Below are 21,583 nucleotides of genomic sequence, written 5' to 3' on the forward strand. Positions count from 1 at the left end.
ATATCAAAATATGGTTGTTTTATTATTTATTTCATGATGAATGAAACCTCGAGGGAATAAAAATGAAAAATATATTCGACTAAATCTTTATTAAATATAATGATTGCCCTGGCGAATAACATACAATGTATATTTTATTCTAAATATAATCAAATCCGTACACTTACCAGTAATATAGTGTATATTTCATTTTAATTATAAACAAATCTCTACACTTAAATTATGTGCGTATATTGTGCGTATAATTATAAGACAAACGAAGGCCATTCCACAGTATCTATTATCAGTATCTAAATGGTACAATGAAAAACGAGTTTTAATTAAAATAAAATGTTATCAATTCGATGAAAGCAAACTCCTTTTAAAACTGAATCAAAATTCTAATTAATGGTAGATACTGAAGAAATTGACCCTGCCACAAGGACGGATACTAAAAATATTAATCATTATATAATTATTTAAAACTATGAAATACAGCATAGATAATAAAGATAACTCGCACTGTATGTTGCAATCACTAAAATATGATAAAAAAAATATTTATATAATATAATTATATTGTTTAATCATCTTCGAGATGACATTGATACAAGTACTTTTAAAGTAATCAAACTTTACACCTTTTGTATTTATTACATAATGTATCAATTTTATAAGTTATCTAGAATGTCTTTAAAAAAATAATAGACAATCATTAAAGCGATTTTTTACTATTTTTAGATGACCGATCCCATGATATTTTATGAATAAATATTTTATGAAAATGATGAACAAAGAAATAAAAAAATTAAATTTTTTAATGAAAAAATTGCATTTAGAAGTAAAGTCATAAACAACATTAAACATTTTGTTTTTTAATCTACATTTTAAATAGAACACCTAAAATTTCAGTATATCCATAGACAAATAATTTCGGAAAAAAAAACATAAAATTATGCGTGTCTGTTCCGTAATTGTGGATCGTTGCTAGATCTTGTATAGTCTCTAACATATTTTCTTCTTCATTATTATGTGTATGTTCACGTCCTTATCGTGTGTATAATCAAATAAAACGCGGGTAAAACCGGTAGAAAGTGCTAGTATAATTTTAAATAATTATCATTCGTCTACCCCTCCAAGTATAACTTATTCACTTTATTACGGGCTAGCAATTATATTAGCAGATTTTTAAAGACAATTCAAAAGTTTACTGAGTCAAATATCTGAAAAACGAGAATGCTGAAATATTCGTTATAAAAAAAAGTTTCGTTTTTCAGTAAAATTAATAAATAAATCTAAGCACAATCAAATTCCTTATCAAATATATTTCTTTATTTAAATTACATAATATACATATTTTTGTTTCCATTTATTAAAATATATTGCATTTAATGTAACGAAAACAAAACTACACTTGAAAAGCACATCTGTTTAATTACTGAGAAAATTGAATTATTTTCATAGAGTAGTGAAAATATATGAAAATAATATAACAAAAATATCCTTATATTACAAAAACAATACTATAAAATAAATGATCAAAAAATAAATTGTATACAAATTAATAAAAAAAAAACATTGTTAAAAGTATGTTTTAAAAATATACTTTATAGATATTAGTAATATACTTAAGTAATTTATTATAGATAGTCAATACTTATAATACTACAAAATGAAAGCCATCACCGGTTTTTATGTAATATTGTTTTTCTCTTAACCGAGAATATTCACCTGCAGTGCTTGGCTGTAAAGACTCACTTCATAACTCACCCGTGAAATATTGACAACTATCTTCTGGTGATATACTTTTTTTATGTTCTATTCTTGAAATGTTACGATTATAACGATCAATATCGAATATCAGTATTTGACATTTCACGACCGTTTTCTGAAGTGAGTTTCGAGTTTGTTCTTACAAAATTATTCATTACTGCGTACTGACTGCATACTGCGCGGAAAATTTAATAATGTTCAAGTATGTGCACCAATAAAGCACTCTCCCTTCCCTACAATAATTCCGAAGGACGGCACGAATAACGCTGCCAAACTCCGGGCAGATCAAGAGATTCAGACCAAGGATTTAACTAACTAACCACTCGACCAAATCAGCCGTACGAGCATTATCATCCTACCATACGGATTTTACCATAAACCTTTTACAGTCTTTAAATTTCTTTCGAACAATAGTGTTTGATAAAATAAAATTCTACAGCAACATAATAATCTATACGAGAATTCTTGTCCTAATTACTCCTTTACTTAATCTAATTGGAAACATATATTGTTTCGGAACTTGTTACAGAATAATGTCCTTTCTAATGGTTCTTATAACCATAAAATATTAATAAATTGACAAGTATATTACAAAAGGTTAGACAATATAATATATAGAATTATTTTTTAATTTAAAAATTATTGCTTTTGCGTTTTATTAACGTGACGAAATTATACTTATTGGGCTATAACGTAATAATGAAAAATATCATATTAAAAAATATTATGTTCAGTGTAACAAAAGAAAAAAGTATATATGAGTCGTAAAGGAAAATTTTCAGTAAGAATTAAAAGAGCCCTCGTTATTTCTAGTGACATACGACTTCGCTTAAGGCCCTAAACATGCACCTTAAGTACTTGAGACATAACATTCTACGTTTTAATGAGAGATTCGTCTATATATCACATATGGCACTGTATTGCTGGACGATATCATTTATCATTAAAAATATTTCTTATATAAAAAAAAAAAAAATTTATGAAGTAATCTTTAAAAATCTTAATAAATGGTATTTGCAATTTAGTTTATCCTTTACCTTATTTTTTGTTTGCAGTATGAAATTTATGCTTTTCTCGTCAATCGCCTAATTTAAAGAGGGTGAAACTGCAAAGATTACTTTATAATATTATATATTAAAAGTTTTATATAATATTATTAAGTTTTATATTAAAAGGGTATGCGTGACATAACGTGACGTAACGGAAATCATTTTTTCATTTTCCTACTTACTAAAAAAAAACACTGGTATCTATTTCTAATAAAAATCTTAAATCGTCGTAGAAAATCGTCGTAGCCGTTATCGTAGCTTTGGGAGTAAAATTAAAGTGGATATAAACATAAGTAGATTTATATATTCGCAAATAACATGGAATATGTAAACCCAAGATTTCTTTATCCCTACACATACTTTTGAGATTGGAATAAGTTATTACCGGTTTGAGGTTCATAATATATAGTTGCATACTTTGCCTTTATAGAAATTAAATTTAATTAAATCTAGATAGAGTATATTGTTACAAAACTTTGCCATTACGCTATAATCACTTTTAACTTGTTTTATAAAATCAACAACGCATGAGAATCCTACATGTAGAAACTGAAGTATATAAAAATGTTTTTACTTACTAAAATTTGCATTAGTTTTTTTTGTAAATTATTTAATAATATAAATGATGACTAGGGACAAGAGATTAAATCGAAAGAACAGTTTTCAATATTTAGCAATACATAAATGCTAATTAAAATTTTAATTTCAGAATTGAAACAAATATCTTGGTTAATTTTTAAAATGTCTTTTAGATGCCATACAGTGAGGTAAATCATTGGAAAAAAACGTTATCGTTATAGAGTTTAGCCAACTGCACAGGTATAATATAATGAACAAGGGGGTGGGGCGCAGACACAGGTGCACTCCAACGAAGGAAGGGACACGCATATACGGGAGATACGGGAGTGCATACACTTCCAACTTTTCAAACTCCGGACTGCTACTGATATTCTTCGACAGAAAAACCCAATAATATTTTATTGGACCACACTGTGATTTGAACCCAGGACCTCGGGATCTGCGCCCATAGTGGTCTAGCCACTAGACCAACAAGGATGCCTCAAAAACGATGTCATACGAAATAATTATCGTATTAAAATAAAAGTACGGGAAGTTATTACTCTATCTTTGACTATTTTTAATTAGAGTTTAAAATTATGAATAAGATTTAAAACAAACATATAGCACTTGGAAACTAGAAACTTAACTAGGGAATTCATATGAAAGTATTTTGATTGATTGATGAAGTATTTTGATTCCCATTAGAAATTTTTAAAATAATATATAATAATAACTAAAAATGCATATATATTTTAGTTTAAAGTAGCTGCAGTGTCTAACTATTACTTTTGAAATTATTTGAGCATCTAACCATAGCTTAATAGCAAACTATGTACTTAAACCATAACAAAACAACATCTGTCTCTTATAGTTGCATTTTAAGCGAAGAAACTTAGCTGCTTAAAGGGCAAATTACGTAGATCTTAACTAATATAAATGCGAAAGTGAGTTTGTTTATTCGTTTGTTTGTTACACTTCCACACGTTAACTACTAAACCGATCATCAAATTTTGCATACACGCCGGTGAAACGGCGACCGGAAAATATCATTCGTTTCTTAAAAGTACTTACTTTCATTATAACGGATAACTTCGAAAATCATATCATACTTGAGTTTAAATGACAACATATGAAACCTATTACGTTTGATTTTTAATTATTAAACATTATTCACTTAGAATAAGATTACATAAAGTTTTTTTTTTTTATAAATATAATTTAACGAAAATAAAATAGGATCAGTTGCCATTTTTTAAACGTATTAGTTAACACTAAAAATATAATAAACAAAAATACCTAATAGTACACAAAATCTTTACACTTAATTGTTAAAAATCTCAGGAAAAAAGATTTATAATTGGCTCAATTTTTTTTTAGTCTTATAATATATAACTATATTATAAATTTATGAACTCACTAAGATCGACAAGTTTAAAAATTCAGTTGCCACTTTTTAAGCGTAGTAGTTAACAATATAAATATACGAGACAAAAATAAAAAAAACTGCATACAACCTTAGAGAAATAATCTTTCCAGCTTTTTAGTCTTATTTGAATAATCTGTACTGGACTCTATCGCTACTTATTAATATTATTTACGGCCTTACTAATAAACCTTGTATATAATGATGAATCACTAAGACAAAGTATTCTGTAACTAACGACCGCCGTACAACGTTTATTCGTAAGATTCGTATGTTATTGTAATTAATATTACCATTTTAATTATATAAATAGCAATTGAAGCCTTATTCCCTGCGTAGTACAGATGAATATAGTTTGTACTTGTTACACACAATTATATATAAATCACCGAATAACTCTAAATGTTTTTTTTTCACTGTTAGACAAAATTTACAACATCTTAGATAATAAGTAAAATTTGAATAAAAAATATGTTCTTATAGAAATGTTGATTTAAACTCATAGAGTGGTCTGTTTCACAAATATTTTAAGCTATTTTAGTTTATATAAGTGAAAGAATTAGAATTATTTTGAATCCAGTCGATGACATGTTTCTCATTTGCTCCCCTTGTTATGCTTTATGATCTGACGAAGTCCCATTGATTTGTTGGCTGGTTGTCGCAGATCACTAAGAGTATGGGTTCGTTGCGATACGCCCCTTCCACACCAAGACACATTCCAGCCGCTGTATTGTAAATCGGACTTCCAGCCTGTAAATAATGTAAAATTCAGTGTTAATACTAAAATTTCTTTCATAGAAAAGAGTTTATAAGCGAATGTGTGCATAAGTCAATCGTTGTCGTCACGAGAGAGACGTATGTGTAGCTTGATCAAGTAAATTTTTGATAATCAACTTTTGCCAAAATAGCAATATATTTGATATATATTATAAGTCGGAAACAGATTTCTCTTGATAGAAATTCAATTCTCCAGCTCACGTGTTCCCCTCCTCTTACAACCCGGGTTCCTTCAAACGAGGCGTGAAGAGGCATCTTGCGGGCCGGCAAGGCGAAGGCGGCTAGTGGACTCTACTACCACTTACCATCAGGTGGAGTAGAGTCATTTGCCCTCCCGGCGAATATAAAAAAAAGCTGATGTTTGGACGATATTCCATGATACTTTACAATTGCGTAAAAATAGTTTATAAAAAGATTGTTCTTATTTTAATTCCCGATTAGCAAATCTATTTATTGTAACAATCCGATTGTTTTTATTTTCAACATAAAAAGGCTAATTGTCAAACTTTATGATTACCGGAAGAATTTTTGACAAAAATATCGAGCGAATGGGATGTGATCCTTGAACATTAAGTATTTAGACCTTAAATAATTAGAACCTTAAATTATTAGAGACACCAATAGAAAATATAAGCTAGTTACAAGGGTATGGAACAGATCAAAGAAGTGAATATGTCTTCGTCAGAAGAGAAGAAGATGGGCACATGGGTCACCTAACGTTAAGTGGTCACAACCGCCGATAAACATTGATGAGGAAAGAAAGAATCATCGAAATATATCTATATTGTATTTCTTTTACTTAGAGCTAATTTAAGACAGGAAAAATGTTAGCGGCAGTGATACTGCAGCTATTTCGAAACTACTTTAGATTCGAAGCACAAACGCCATTTCTATTCCAGACCGATTACGGCTACGGCGGCCAATCTCAAGAGAGATTAGCCAACTACGCAGGAAATATTATAGTGCACAAGTGTGTGCGCAAACACAGGTGCACTCTCTATTCCCTAAATCTTATAACCCGATGGGACAGCAATCCGACACGACAGGCGCTGGACCAACGGGTTTACGTGCTTTCCGAGGCACGGGAGTGTACACACTTGCAACTTCCAGACTCCAGGCTGCTACTGAGAATTTTCTGACAGAAAAACCCAATAACTTTTTAGTTGCCCGACCTGGGTATTAAACCCAGGACCTCTGAGTCTGCCGCCTTACATATAGCCACTAGCCCAACGAGGCAGTCGATCTCTATTCAGAATTCCTAACAACTAACTAACATTATTGTACTTGCAACTAAATCATCATTGCCGGGATTATATTTTGATAAATATTTCGCTTGTTATTTTTTTGTGTCATTTTCCTGTTTTTTCTGCGGCTTCACCAGTTTGGGGTTCAGTTTTTTACGCAAATTATTAGTATTGAAACCATATAACAACTGCATGAATTGTAGATATAGAATATTTAAATTATTAGGAAGCAGTGGTAGTCTGGTGATAAGACTATTGGACTACTACGATAGTTCGAAACTACGGCACCCACTTCTGACTTTTCGAAGTTGACATGACTAGATTAATTAGTGTTTTCGCTGTATTTAACGAAGAAAGAATACATTGTAAGGAAACTTGTATGTCTGAGAGTTATCGAAGTATGAGAGAAGAGTGAGAAGTTTACGTTAGCCAACTTTCTCATACTGAGAAAGGGCGCACGCCTAGCAGTTCTGATATAACATAAAGTATAAAGAGTGCTGATATTCATATTATTTGGGTGTTGATGCTATCGTGTTGTAACTTACTATTGTTGTTTATCGTGTTGTAACTTACTATTTTAACTACACTTATTATTGTTGTTTTCCGTTTAAATTGTAAAATTGTGATACAATGTAATTACAAGGTATATAATAAATATATTTCACTGGTGGTATTACTGGTGGTAGGGCTTTTTGCAATCTCGTCTGAGTAGGTACCACCCGCTCATCGGATATTCTAGCGCAAAACAGCAGTACTTGGTATTGTTGTGTTCCGGGTGGAAGGGTGAGTGAGCCAGTGTAATTACATAAACAAGGGACATAACATCTTAGTTCCCAAAGTTGGTGGCGCATTGACGATGTAAGCGATGGACCACACACCATCAGGTGACCCATAAGATCGTCCGCCTACCTATTCTATAAATATATACATTTATGATATAACATCTCTTACCGTTCCCTTGTGTTTCCACTCTTGTGTACCTCCAAGTTCGTGACATTTACCAATGACAGGTGACACATTGCTAACAGCATCAAGACACAGGAAGCGGCCTAGAATCAGCTCATTGCGGTCGGTCTCGAACCAAATCTGTAAGAACGCAAAAATATAATGAGAAATTAGAAATGTTGCATAGAATTGCTTTTTTATACAGATTATATCAGGAAATATATATATATATATATATATATATATATATATATATATATATATATATATATATATATATATATATATATATATATATATATATATATATAAATCTCCTTATTTTTCCCGTATGTATTCTTATATACCATTTGTCCGATTTAAGTAAGATCGTATGTCGTTGCATATAACTATCAATGTACACATAAGGAAAGCGTTAAGTGTTTGAAGTGGCATTGCCAATAATGCCGAGCACTAAGCAGCAACTTACAAATTCATCGTAAGATCTATATATAAATAGGCAGAAACAAAACAACTGTTTTTCTCCTCTTCTTTTAGAAACTTTTTCTCTTCTATTTTTAATATGAACCTCTGAAAAATCGATTTTTAGTAGATATTGATGAGCTTTAGTGTTATCAAATAATAAAATAATGATAATGTCCTAATAATGATTTTATGGATTAAATTCGAATACTGGACGAACGCTAGTATATAGCTAAGATGTTTTTGCTGGAGACTCTTCGAAATTACTTAGTTACTAAACAAATAGGTATTTATTTTCCGATAGATATTATTACATTTTCCGAAGTATAACGATTTCTATGATGTTATAAATAAGCCTTAATAATCTTAAATATAAAAGAAGATAATCTTTCCTCTATGAAATTTAAACATTTAAATTAAGAGTTTGTGTTACAATGTCGATTTCTGAATATTAAATTATTACCTGGTTGAGGGTCCTTATACAATTAGCAAGAACTAATCCGCTGCCTCTGCTTTTGATATCCTTTGCACTTTGTATGCATAGAGAAGTATTCTTTAAACGAATTTGAAACGAATCCGTGTAATTACGTTTTCTGAAAGTTACAAAAAAATAATAATAATTTAAAACACTGTAATGTTAATGTTAATATCTAATGAAAATACAAACAACTAAACAAAAAAAATCATAAATAAATCTATTTATGATCTAGTTCATTATCTTCTTATGAAAAAAATAATGTTTGCATTGGTGAAGAAACAATATAAATTATATCAAGCTCTGTTTTATTACGACTAAATATTTTCCGCGTGTGGCTTTGCCCGCCTGTGAAGGCTCCTTTTTTTGTTTTTATACCCCGGACAGCGTGTATGCAAAATTTCATGGTGATCGGTTAAGTAGTTAAGACGTGAAGGGTAACAAAATCGCTTTCGCACTTCAATCGCAAGTTTCATCTTATTCACACTAAACTTTTTTTTAACTTTCTCTTGTAATCCTTGTTTGTAATGTTACCGCTTCAAGAGCTTTAAAGCTTGGAATAATATGCTCGACATTAGCCAGTTCAGCACTGGGCTGGATTATTTCGCTGGATTACTGTACTGGAATATGTGAACCAGTCATAGTAGTGAAAAAATAATAATCAAACGATGGTCAACCAGTACCGTGCCGAGCGCTGAATCAGTAAACGGCGTAAGTTCCGGATCGTATGAAAATATGGTCAAGACAACTTTAGTGTTTGGCCCAGTGGTAAGAACGCATGAATCTTAACTGATGATCGTGGGTTCAAACCCGGGCAAGCACCACTGAATTTTCATGTGCTTAATTTATGTTTATAATTCATCTCTTGCTTGACGGTGAAGGAAAACATCGTGAGGAAACCTACATGTGTCTAATTTCACTGAAACTCTGCCACATGTGTATTCCACTGACCCGCATTAGAGCAGCGTGGTGGAATAAGCTCTAAACCTTCTCCTCAAAAAAGGGAGAGGAGGCCTTAGCCCAGCAGTGGGACATTCACAGGCTGTTACTGATACTGATTACTGTGTTCAGTTTATGTATTTGTAACATATTTAAATACTTAATTTTAACATAGTCGGAATATTTAATATCACGGCGACAATGCCTACGAGTTGTGGTGACAACTTTCCGTCATGTGGCGCATCTGTCCATTTGCCTACCTATATTATAAATTAAAAAAAAAATAACTTCCTTTTTACTAATCAGCTATGTAAATATGTGCTGACTATTTACCTAGAGTGCCAGGGTTGAAATTTATTCTTCTCTGGATCGTTCAACGCGGCTATCTTCTTTCTAGATGCAGAATTTTCACCAATTTCAAGTTCCGGGTACACATTATCGAGATACCATTTGAAGGATTTGCATCCGAGATTCTTTCGTAGTGCAATTCGTTCGGATATATCGCCTATAGACACATGCGCGGCTGACGGGTTTTGCTCAATTACTTTATTCTGAAAAAAGTAAATTAGTTCTTTTTAAGTATAAAAGTACCTATATGTACCTATACGCTTATATGATCGACCTAATATTCATACTATATTTTATAAATTTGAAAACAATGTGTACGATCACGGAGTTGTCCATGAGCCGAAAAACAGCTCAGACGTGTAGGATTATTTCCTTCCAATATGATTAGCTCTCATGAAAGATACCATTGTAATCGATGTAGAAGAAATCTGAATATTAATATATTCACATTATGTTATGTTCAAATAATGATTATGTTTAAATACTTTAAATCTCAAACACAAGTTAAAATGAAAGTTTTTGATTACATCTACATTTTCCCTGCACCATTCGAGTCTGGATAAAGGAAAGCAAACGGGTACTGGCTTCATAATCAATTATTATTAAAGAAAATTTAATGATTGCTTGTATCCAATGCTCACTAAAAACATTAGCAACAATAGAAGTTGAAATAGTTAAGTAAAAACTAAAAAACATAAAAGAAACATTAAAAAAACGCAATTAAACATTATGACACTGTACATTGTTCTTATATAGAAGAAAATAAAAATTATAATGACACGAAGTAATGTGCAAATAATAACAGAAGCTATGCTAACTGATGATATCGCCCTGACCGTTCCGACCACGACAGTCGTTCCCGATGGAGACCCAACTAACCAACTACGCTGAAGTTATATGAGCCCTATCCAAAAAGATCGTTGAGACTTTAGGGAAAGTTATATTGGGAAGTACTACGGACATCAATGTAACTCTTCGCGAAAACAAGCACCCGCCTATATGAAATTGACCCATTTGGATATTAGTCTTTGAGAGATTAGATTAGCTCTCTAATACGTATAAAACAACAAAGCACCGGGTGGGGCAAAATGTCAAACCAACTTGTTAAAGGAATTCTTAGAGGAGCCACATCACATATAGCGGGGTAGAAAACTCAGCACTACATTTCAGTTGGTCCATTTACCTTTGAAATTATGCAAAATCAATAAATAATTGATTAATCATCTATCTTTATAACTATATAAGAAGTAATGTCTACATTATAAGGTAGTAAAGATCAAAACTTGTGTTTCGATTTAAAGAGTGCGTAAGTCATTAAAATTACTGGTGCAAGGGACGTAGCACATAGATTTCGTTGCCAGCCAGGCCAGTTAGGAAGTAATCGTTTACACTTCTTGCTAGAGAAATACTAGTCACTATGAATATAGTCTTCATTTAAATATAATTGTTTTTCTTTTCTTTTTGTAATTGTGTTGAACAAAGTTAATTTGACACATTGTACATGTTGCTAAATATTTATGGGAATTTTCTAAAAAAAAAACCTACGATTACCGCTGATTAAATTATCGGTATAAAAATGATTCAATGTCTTACCACATAGTCGTCCATCCAAACTCGGGCCATACGCATCGAGTTATGCAACATAAAGTCTTCCTTTTCGCCAAAGCCATAAGGTCTCCGTTTACGAAACACGTGACCAACTCGACTACACGGTATTAATTCCAAGATACCACCGCACATCCATATCTGAAAACAAATTAAAATTTCCCAATAAAAATATCCGGAATGATATCTGATCAATCACCTATAGACTGAAAAGTCACCCCCGACAATTTTGCGGTGTGATACCACAATTCCTTAAATTAAATTCTGACAAAGTGCAGTTCGTAAAACACTTCACCCGATTTCTAAAAAGGCAATCGCTCTGATCTCACAAACTATTGGCCTATTGCCATCACCTCCTTGTTCTTTAAGATAATGGAGTCAGTAATAAACTGCCTGTTCCTGCGGTACCTAGGAGCACCAGCTAATTAGGAACCGCCAGTACGATTTCCATCGGGGTCGCTCAGCCGGTGATCTTCTAGTTTACCTGACTCACAGAGGGGCTGAAGCAGTTGAGTCCAAGGGGGGAGCATTAGCAGTCAGTCTGGACATAGCAAAAGCCTTTGATCGGGTATAGCATAAAGCGCTTCTTTCGAAGCTTCCTTCCTACAGTCCTTCCATAAAATTATGCATCTGGATCACCAGTTTTAAACAGATCGGAGCATCAAGGTCGTTGTCGACGGCGCATGCTCTCACTTAAAATTTGTCAATTCTGGTGTTTACAAGGCTGCGTGCTACTCCGTTTCTTCTATATATCAATGACATGTTCCAAATCAGCAACATTCACTGCTGCCAAAGTCTCAGACTGGGCCAACTTATCTTAGTCCAATTCAACCCTAATAAGACTCGAGTTGGGCGCGTTGACTGCTAAAAAGTCACCTTTTGTCATTTCTCCTCATTTGTGAATACTCCCCTCGCTGCCACAGCCAGTATCGCGATACTTGAAGTCAAGATTTCGAACGTTATTCAGTTCCGCGGTCAATTGGAAGGTAAAGCCAAATTGGCCTCTAATAAGCTTGATATTCTTAACAAGGCGAGGCAGAACTTAACGTCGGCTCATCGCCTAAAACTCTACAAGGCGCAAATTCGGCCTCATAAAGAGTACTGCTCTCATCTCTGGGCGGGAGCTCCCCAGTACTAGCTTCTTGTTTTGACTGTATTCAACGTAGACCAGTTCGAATTGTCGACAATCAAGAAACGGACCGGCTCGATCCTTTGGAACAGTGTGGAGACGTTGAGCCACTCTATCATCTCTCTCATCCTCTATCGCATATATCACGGGGAATGTTCTGAGGAATTGTTTGGATTAGTCCCAGCTGCTGAATTTCACTACCGGACATTGCGCCAGAACTCAAAATTCCATCCTCACCACCTCAATGTCTGGAAATCCACAAGAGCGCGATTTTTAAGGCATTTCCTGCCTCACACTATCATTATATGGGACCACCTTTCGCCGGCGACTTATCCGAATCGATATGATATATCAACGTTCAAGAAAAGAACGTACTCATTCCTTAAAGGGAACGCACCTACAAGACCTCGGATGTTGTAGATGTCCATGGGTGGTGGTAGTGACTTTTCATCAGGTGTTGTTGGACCCTCTTACAAAAAAAAACTATATCGATACGTTTGCTCATAAAAATCCAACTCTAGACATTTACACGCCTAAATTTTACGGGTTTAAGAATACATTGAAGATTTTTTTTACTGAGTACTTAAGAATATAGTTTAACTTGTTTTCGAAATTACTGACCCAATATTTATTTATTATATTATACTCCATCCGTGTCAAATTTATATTTCTTATAGATTCGTTATTTCCGTTATTTATACACCCTCCGTATTTAAGTGACTTGACTAGATTTCACAATCAAATACACAATATGTACTTTTTCATACAATCTCTACAGTGGTTTAGTCGAAATAAGATAACAAGCAAAGCATTATACTTTGTTTCGAATTTATAACACTTTACAGATTATTTTATAACATTATTTGCACTAAAAGTTCTCGACATTAACAATAGAATAAATGTTTAGTTTAACAGCATATGGACTTACTTTATTGATAGCCATCCAAAGTTGTTTAAGACTACAATCAACAAACCTAAGTGACAGTAAATTGCGTCCTCTTAAGCAATCAACCACTACTGACCCCTATGCTAAGAGGTTAAAGCTTAATAAGAAAATAATCCTTCATATGTTACTGAACAGAAATTTCTCGACTAACAAATATAGTTTGAAAATAGAATTCTTATTTTCAAATTGATATTTGTAATAAAAACATATAATAAAATTATACATACACGAAAAGATATCTCTAAGTTTTCACCTCCCCAAATATTCATGCCAGAGTCATATTTGCCAATGTTATTGAAATATTCCCGATATATAGCGAACAGACCACCTGCCATCGTTGGAGATCGTATTGGCTTTACAAAATCTTCTTCATCTGAAATCAATAAATTCTTAGTTATGAGTATGTGACAAATATAAATAACAATAAATTAAACTGGTTATCGTTCTTGAAATACATGTTTAAAGTGATAAAGTGATGACTCAATGACATATTATTTATAAAATTATATACGTAAGACATGTAATTATAAAGTTCACATTAGCACTTGTGATTAATAATATATAATTTGTTTCTTTAATTAAGTGATTATATTTTTTATCAGAAAATAATTGAATTGAAAAATAAACAACAATTTTTTAATATCAATATATACCTTTCTTCATAGCAATAATATTGTAAATAATAGTGAGTTTATTTCAGCAGTTTATGTATCTAAAAGACGCACTTTTTCAAACAAAAATAATTATGAGGTATAATTAGAGCCAAGCGGAACACAATAACTATTATTCATAGTGAGAAAGTAGATTAGTAAATGAGCCACTGGAAAGTGGTCACCTTTATTAGACATGGGCGTGTTTAGAGGCAGTTACATTTTACTAACATAATATTTTATCAAAGGTGATTTTTATTAACAAGCATAAAGTGTCGTTTTTAGTCCTTACTTTTTAAGGTTCCTTTAGGTAGGTTATCCCATTTGAAATGTAATCCCCAATTGAAACCTCCTCTGACTAATGGACTTGAGGTATATTCAAACGTATCAGCATTAATAACATCAATGACTGGAGTAACAGCCCGTGGTGAATACCTTACATTAACACCATCAACACCTTCTGACAATCTTGTTAGAAGAGGAGGCAACCAGTCTACGTTCACTTCAATATGTGAATCCAAGAATACCAAAACCTATAAACATACATTTGTTTTCTTATACATTATTTACATGATAAACCATACAGTTTTACACTAAACTATAAATTATATATATTATATTATATATATTATATAATTATATATAATTTTAAAATTATTTGATAACAGTTAATAAATATGAGGTATATAATGGCAAACTTTCTATAATGTTAGTATAAATACTTACATCTCCAATACTATTATCGGCTCCATATAGTCTAGCTCGGATGAGACCTTCTCTTTTACTAGTTTTAAGTAACTGTATATTCAAACCTTTCAACTTTTTATTTGAATCTGTAGATTTCTTTAAATCCAAAATATTATTATTGTCGTCATTGATGTAGTCTATAATATTGTCGCCATCAAGGTTATTCGTGTCCAGGAATTCTTCTTCTTTCTTTACCTTGCTGTTTAATTCATCAACTGCTTTTTTTACTTCATCATGTAGACCTACTATATCACTATAATCATCAACTAATATTATTTCCTTGAGGAGCTTCTGATCAGTGCGATCTAAGATGGAGTGGACGGATCTTATGAGTGTTTCAAAATGTTCATTATAAAAACAAATAATTATGGATGCTTTAGGTAATTTTGAAGGATGTTTTTGTAATCGGCATCTAAAATAAGTAGAATACAAAGTTTAAAAGTAGTTTAACAATAAAACTATGAAAAGAAATAGCAATCAGGACAATATTCATTGCAAATAATAAAGTTTACACTAAAATCGTACAATTTATTTCTTGTATCTGGTAATCCTCTATGATTCCCAATTCTTTGTGAGACGAGAGTGTTAAATGCATGCAAATTGTAACCATTTTCTCGAATTTTAACATCATCCGCATTATGTATCAACCCAAATTGATTTTCTAAAACAGAAACACAATTATTTTTGGTAGTATTTTGTACAGCTTATTCATATCATTAAAATTGATTACAATCTTTACAATACTTAAGTATATAATCTGTAACTTTAAGTAATAAATGTAACAAGAAAATATGAAAAAAAATACTTTGCAATGCTCTATAAATATTTTTATAGACAATCATCCAGGGGGACTTTCACACCACTAGAGCTGTTGACAATATTACACCAGAAACATTATCACAGGTTCCACAACAATTACAAAGTTTCAACTGGTTAACAGTGTGTGAAAACTTTGAATACAATCATAAACATTATTTTATGTTTCAAGTTCAAATACCCACTGCCCAAACTGCATTAGAGCAATATGGTGTAACAAGCTCATAACACTCTCCAAGAAAGAGGACCCCTTTACCCGACAGAGGGATATTTACAGACTATTACTTTTTTAAGTTCAAACATAGTTCACCAAAATGTATTTGCATGAATATCAACAATTATATAATTTATATAATAACTTACCTAAGCTTTTATCTGGTAATGCCTTATTTTTTAATCCAAGCTGTTTTGTAAATTTCTCTTTCAACATTACCTTCCTTCTATAATAATCAGACATCTCCTTTTGATGTTTCCACTTTTTATCCATATAGTTAGCAATGTTCTCTTTAGGGCTATCATACAATAGATTCTTGCCCTCCAAAGCTGCAATAGATTTATCATTGTTTTTTATACGATCCTTCTCTTCTTTGTTAACAAGATGATAATGTAACCTGTCCTTTTTAAGATTAACAACATTTTCACCTAAAACCATTAGGTATAGTAGAATTTAAGTCCTAATTAATGAGTTGAATTAAGAATGAGTTAAAATATTATGTATTTTTCTAAAATTACTATATGTTGTATATATTTTTGTTATTCAAATTATATGAATATTTTCATAAATACATTATATTACAATATAATGTATATATTATTTTAATCAGTAACAAATATTATTAGGTGATAGACATATTTTAACTAGCATTTTTTAGTTTCTTAAATGTATGTTGAATAATTAACTACATAGATACGGATCCATGTCTCCAAAAATTTAAATTGTAACGTAATTAAAAAAAAAACTACTACTTACCACTCATATTAAGTAACCAATATAAATATAATGATACACTCCATGTTGCAGACGCAAAAATTATCCCCCATAAAAATGAATTATTCATTTTACTCATTTTTTTGCTTTTTTTAAGACGTAAAATTATTAATTTTGTATTTTATTTTAAACTTAATATGAAAATAAAAGTTTATTTCATTTCAATATTACATTTTTTGAAGATTTTTAAATATTTTCTCTCAATGTCGTACGTAATTAGTTTAGTTAGAGTTACAATATTTTAATCACTCAATAAAACAACACTTGTTGGTTGTTGGCAAGCCGTTTTGTCTCTTTTAATAAATTTGACAATTGAAGTTTAAGCACCTGACAGATGACATTTAAATTTGTCATATTTATAGTCTATTATAGTCACAGTTCACACTATCAATAATTTCAAAGAAATCATAAATCTTAAATCATATTAACGACAATTCAGCAGAAATTAAATTAATTAATATATTAAGACACGCTGCCGTAAACAATATGTGTAATATGAGCAACGCGTATGGTTGGCAATGCACTGCTTTATTATTTACTTAAACCAATTACCAAGGTATATTGAGTATAATACGATTCTATACACATCATTTCAGTATATATAATAGTATAAACTATACACGCGTGAAATATGATACTGTTTCAGCGCTGTGTATAAATAATTGATTTCTGTGTTCTGTACAATAAATATATATTTTTTATTATACAGATATCCATAGATTGAAAATATCACGTTCATTGTAAATAATAATTATCGTTCAAAATATAGATTGATTGCGACATTCCTCCTGTTAACATAACTTGCTCTTAGCTTTGCAGGACCTATTTTGAACAGTCAAAAACGTCTCTAAGATTTCACATCTCGTGCCCTCTCTATTGAGCCCTCTTAGGAAAAAGATAAAATCGTTTTTTTTTTAACTTTTTTATATTAATTAATTAAATATGTTTTTTATTAACTGAGAACTTAAACGTATTATTTAAACACAAAATGCTTTAATTTTGATCTATACAATCAACGGGTTGAAAATGCTATATGTTTAAGTCCAGTCCTGGCTTGTTCTGCCTTCTAGGATAATTCTAATTTCTTAGATTAGCATACTTTATTATTCCGAGTTTATTTATAAATAAACCTCTGCTTTGTCAACAATACAAAAATGTATGGAAACAATTAATGTTAAATATAAGCAATCGATGGAAACTATTTCAAATATTTGGATTTTAATCTGTTTTCCAAATCCATAATCAATGAGCAAAATGTCTGCCAATTTTTTCGTTTTCAGGTAGTCGTGATAAATCAAATGCACACATCTAGAACCATGAACAATGGATATGATAGGTTTTTTTTTAATTTTCACAACTGCGTCTCACGATAATGCAGAGCCGTAAATGTAAGCTGCATGGATCTTATTCATTCCTAGTTTGATTTGGACCATCATTCCCAAATGCGGACATTCATACAGTATTTTTGTTAAATAATGAGTTTTAGGCCTCGCCAAAGATTGTATTAATCATTGATGTCTTCGGTTAATTATTTGCTTAACTTTAGCTTACATTGAAAAAAATGAAAATGAGACACTTGCTCCACATGTATTAGACGTTTCTTAGTGTTTTTAACCTAGTACTGGCTAATTGCTACATAAGCCATCGAATCAATTGTTTAAAAATAAATAACCATCGACGTAATACTACTTATATCATACTTATGTTATACGTAATGTAATAAATAGACCGCTTTTTTGCTTCGATTCTCTCAATAACTAAAACATTTTTACCTTACCCTGATAAACATAATATATGGGACATAATTATTATGTCCTTTTTGTCAGCTACGTTATAATACTACGCAACTATTATATATTGTATTATATAATAGTTGGACTTAAACTGACAAGAAATAAGGGCGATGAGAAAGATCTCGTATGGTGCTTCCAATTGGTTGTGTTTTGCGTAACAGTTCTCGAAATACAATGTCATTATTTTATTTTTGAGATATTGTAACGTACAAAAATTTAAATTTTAAAATGACAAAATGAAGTTTTTGTGCTTAGCCTATGTTATTAATAGTCAATATTAAGGTAGTAAAACACAAAAATATCATTTTGTTATATTTTACAAAATTACCTTTTATCTGTAAATAAAATGTTGAGTTCTGAAAAATATGCATATATTTTTCTTCTATTTTCAACTTAGGTATGACATTCGCCTGAGATATGTTCGAACATAATCATATCATTCAAAAAGGGTTATAGAAAATGTTAACATTGGTAATGTATTAAAATAACTAACCTACCAACACAACAGTATCAGAAAGAAATATATAAGGAGGCACTTCTAAATTAAGAGGAGCTGGTCCCTTTCGTGCTCTTCCAACATTATCATAATGGCTTCCATGACAAGGGCAATAAAATCCACCGGCCCAGTCACCCGAGTTAGGCACGGGAACACAACCCAAGTGTGTACAAATTCCAATAACTACTAACCATTCTGGTTTTATGGTACGCTGTTCAGGACTCTCAGGATCTTTTAAAGCTGAAAAAGGTGTATTCGCTTCTGCTAATATTTCACCCTCAGTTCTATGTTTAATAAAGAGAGGTTTCCCACGCCACTTATAAGAAGAACACATGCCTGGTGCGATATTTTTAATGTCTACTTCTATTGTAGCCATAGCCAAAACATCGGCTGGTGCTGACATACTTGATAAAAAGTGCACTAATTCCGACTTTAATCCATACATTCCACATAGTAAACCAAATAAACCAGTAACATAGGTGTATCCATGTTTTTCATCACCAGAATGCCATTTTGTGTGTTTCAGATCCTTAAACTTTTCTTTTCTATAGTCATCGAAACTAGGATACTGAATATCACGGTGTAGCTTGGGACAATCTTTTTGAAATCGAACCTGATTCCAAAACATTAATCTAGTAGGAAAAGGAACCAATTGTAACTGAAAATCTGTTCTCTGTATTATCGGAGATGAATTGTTTAAGAATACTTCTTTTTTATTAACCAAAGTCTTTAACAAATATAAATGTTTGAATTGAGAATCGCCGTTACATGAATATTTCCAAAAAACTCTTCTACATTTTGCTATACTGCAACTATTCATAAAGTTCATTTTCTTTAAAATATATACGATATTTTATTAATTGAACTCTAACAGCGCCATAACATAACAAAATAACTTTGACCATTTCAGTAATGTCATGTTTTTTTTACATTGTCATTTTTATAATGTCATCATAAAAAGTTTCATGTAGGGGTCCCTACGTGAAACTTTTTACTCTCTTTGATAAGTTTTTTACGTACTGTTAGTATAGTGTAACTGCGACTTATAGTTAAAACATAGATAAAATAGATAGATAGTATCATCAAACAAACATTTGTTTGAGTCATCTAAAATAATTCCAATAATTTAATCGAAATAAACTATATTTTCTTAACTAATTAAAATTAATTAATTATTAAATAGGCTATTATAAAAACAGCTTCACGGAAACTCGGAGTTCTGAACAAGGTGCGGCGTGTTTTCACGCCACAATAACTGGGCCTGTTATACAAAACACAGGTACGGTCTTGCGTTGAATATTGCTCGCACCTTTGGGATGGCTCCGCTAAGTACCTACTGGAGGCCTTGGACCGGTTGCAGCAACGTGCAGTACGCATTATTGGCGACGTAAAGGTCACAAACACCCTTGAACCTTTACAATTGCGTCGCGAGATAGCAGCACTGAGCGCTTTCTATCGACTGTATCACGGCGAGTGCTCTGAGGAATTATTCTCTCTAATTCCTGCTTCCCCCTTCCTTCTTAAGTCCACGCGAGCTGGTTCTCGATGTCACCGCCTAACTGTGACATCAATTCCATCGCGCACAAAGAAATTTGGCAACTCCTTTCTTTGTCGCACTACCAAAAAATGGAATTCCTTACCAGCTCACGTGTTCCCCTCCTCTTACAACCCGGGTTCCTTCAAACGAGGCGTGAGGAGGCATCTTGCGGGCCGGCAAGGCGGGGACGGCTAGTACAGAACATTCTTCCCGACAGTACTGGCCGTCGTCGCGTTTGGACTCTACTACCATTTACCATCAGGTGGAGTAGAGTCATTTGCCATCCCGGGGCATATAAAAAAAAAAAAAACTAATTCGATAAGAAAAATTCAATAAAATAATGTTCAGTATAAGAAATAGATGACACTGATTTTTTATTCTACAAAAAAATGTCTTAACTTGTTTGGCTACTTTAAAAACTGTTTAGAATAACTGTAAGTTGACTCAATTGTAATAAAATTAGCCTCGTGTCTAGTGGTTAGCTTAAAATGGTCGGACAGTGGAATGGGACGCTAACGCGACGTGAACAGTTATAATATACTAGTCATATGGAAGACATCACAAAGCCCTGTCGTACAATACAACCGGAGCGCAGCGCAAAAACAACCGCTTCCACATTAGAATCACTTAATCTTTTGTGTCAAAATGCTCCAGAAATCACGCCATGACTAGCGGGGCAGCCGAAGCGATGCTGACGCTAGCGTCACGCCCACAGTGTGACATCCACGCCGCGCTGCAGTCACGCGAACGTCTCGTCACCGCCCCGCCTGGTCCGATCTCTAACCAGGTCTTAAGGCCGCAGACCCTGAGACAGACTCTGGAATTTGAGCCCTTACTGGGTTAGATTCCAGTGTCGGACAACAAAAACTTATTGTTTTTTTTTGTTGACAAAGTCTCAGTC

At 32.2% G+C, this 21,583-nt stretch overlaps 2 protein-coding genes across 3 annotated transcripts; both read right to left on the reverse strand.

Moving 5' to 3' along the window:
- Window positions 1-4,737: 4,737 nt before the first annotated feature.
- On the reverse strand, window positions 4,738-17,119 carry LOC126780289 (polypeptide N-acetylgalactosaminyltransferase 35A). Of its 2 annotated transcripts, none has more exons than XM_050504617.1 (11): window positions 16,839-17,119; window positions 16,232-16,411; window positions 15,578-15,713; window positions 15,032-15,464; window positions 14,598-14,838; window positions 13,883-14,028; window positions 11,569-11,721; window positions 9,961-10,178; window positions 8,677-8,806; window positions 7,758-7,892; window positions 4,738-5,535 (listed from the first exon to the last, which is right to left on the reverse strand). In XM_050504617.1, the coding sequence occupies exons 1-11, from the start codon at window positions 16,933-16,935 to the stop codon at window positions 5,404-5,406; spliced, it is 2,001 nt and encodes a 666-aa protein (XP_050360574.1). In that variant the 5' UTR covers window positions 16,936-17,119; the 3' UTR covers window positions 4,738-5,403. The 2 variants fall into 2 exon arrangements, with proteins under 2 accessions (XP_050360574.1, XP_050360573.1); XM_050504616.1 differs by having other exon boundaries at window positions 16,232-16,510.
- A 1,990-nt stretch (window positions 17,120-19,109) lies between these two features.
- Window positions 19,110-19,951, reverse strand: LOC126780303 (cytochrome b-c1 complex subunit Rieske, mitochondrial-like). The gene has a single exon (XM_050504650.1). It carries the CDS (start codon window positions 19,771-19,773, stop codon window positions 19,138-19,140), a length of 636 nt encoding a protein of 211 aa, XP_050360607.1. The 5' UTR covers window positions 19,774-19,951; the 3' UTR covers window positions 19,110-19,137.
- Between the last annotated feature and the right edge of the window lie 1,632 nt (window positions 19,952-21,583).

This window comes from Nymphalis io, chromosome Z, assembly GCF_905147045.1.
Source record: "Nymphalis io chromosome Z, ilAglIoxx1.1, whole genome shotgun sequence".
Lineage (NCBI taxonomy): Eukaryota > Metazoa > Arthropoda > Insecta > Lepidoptera > Nymphalidae > Nymphalis > Nymphalis io.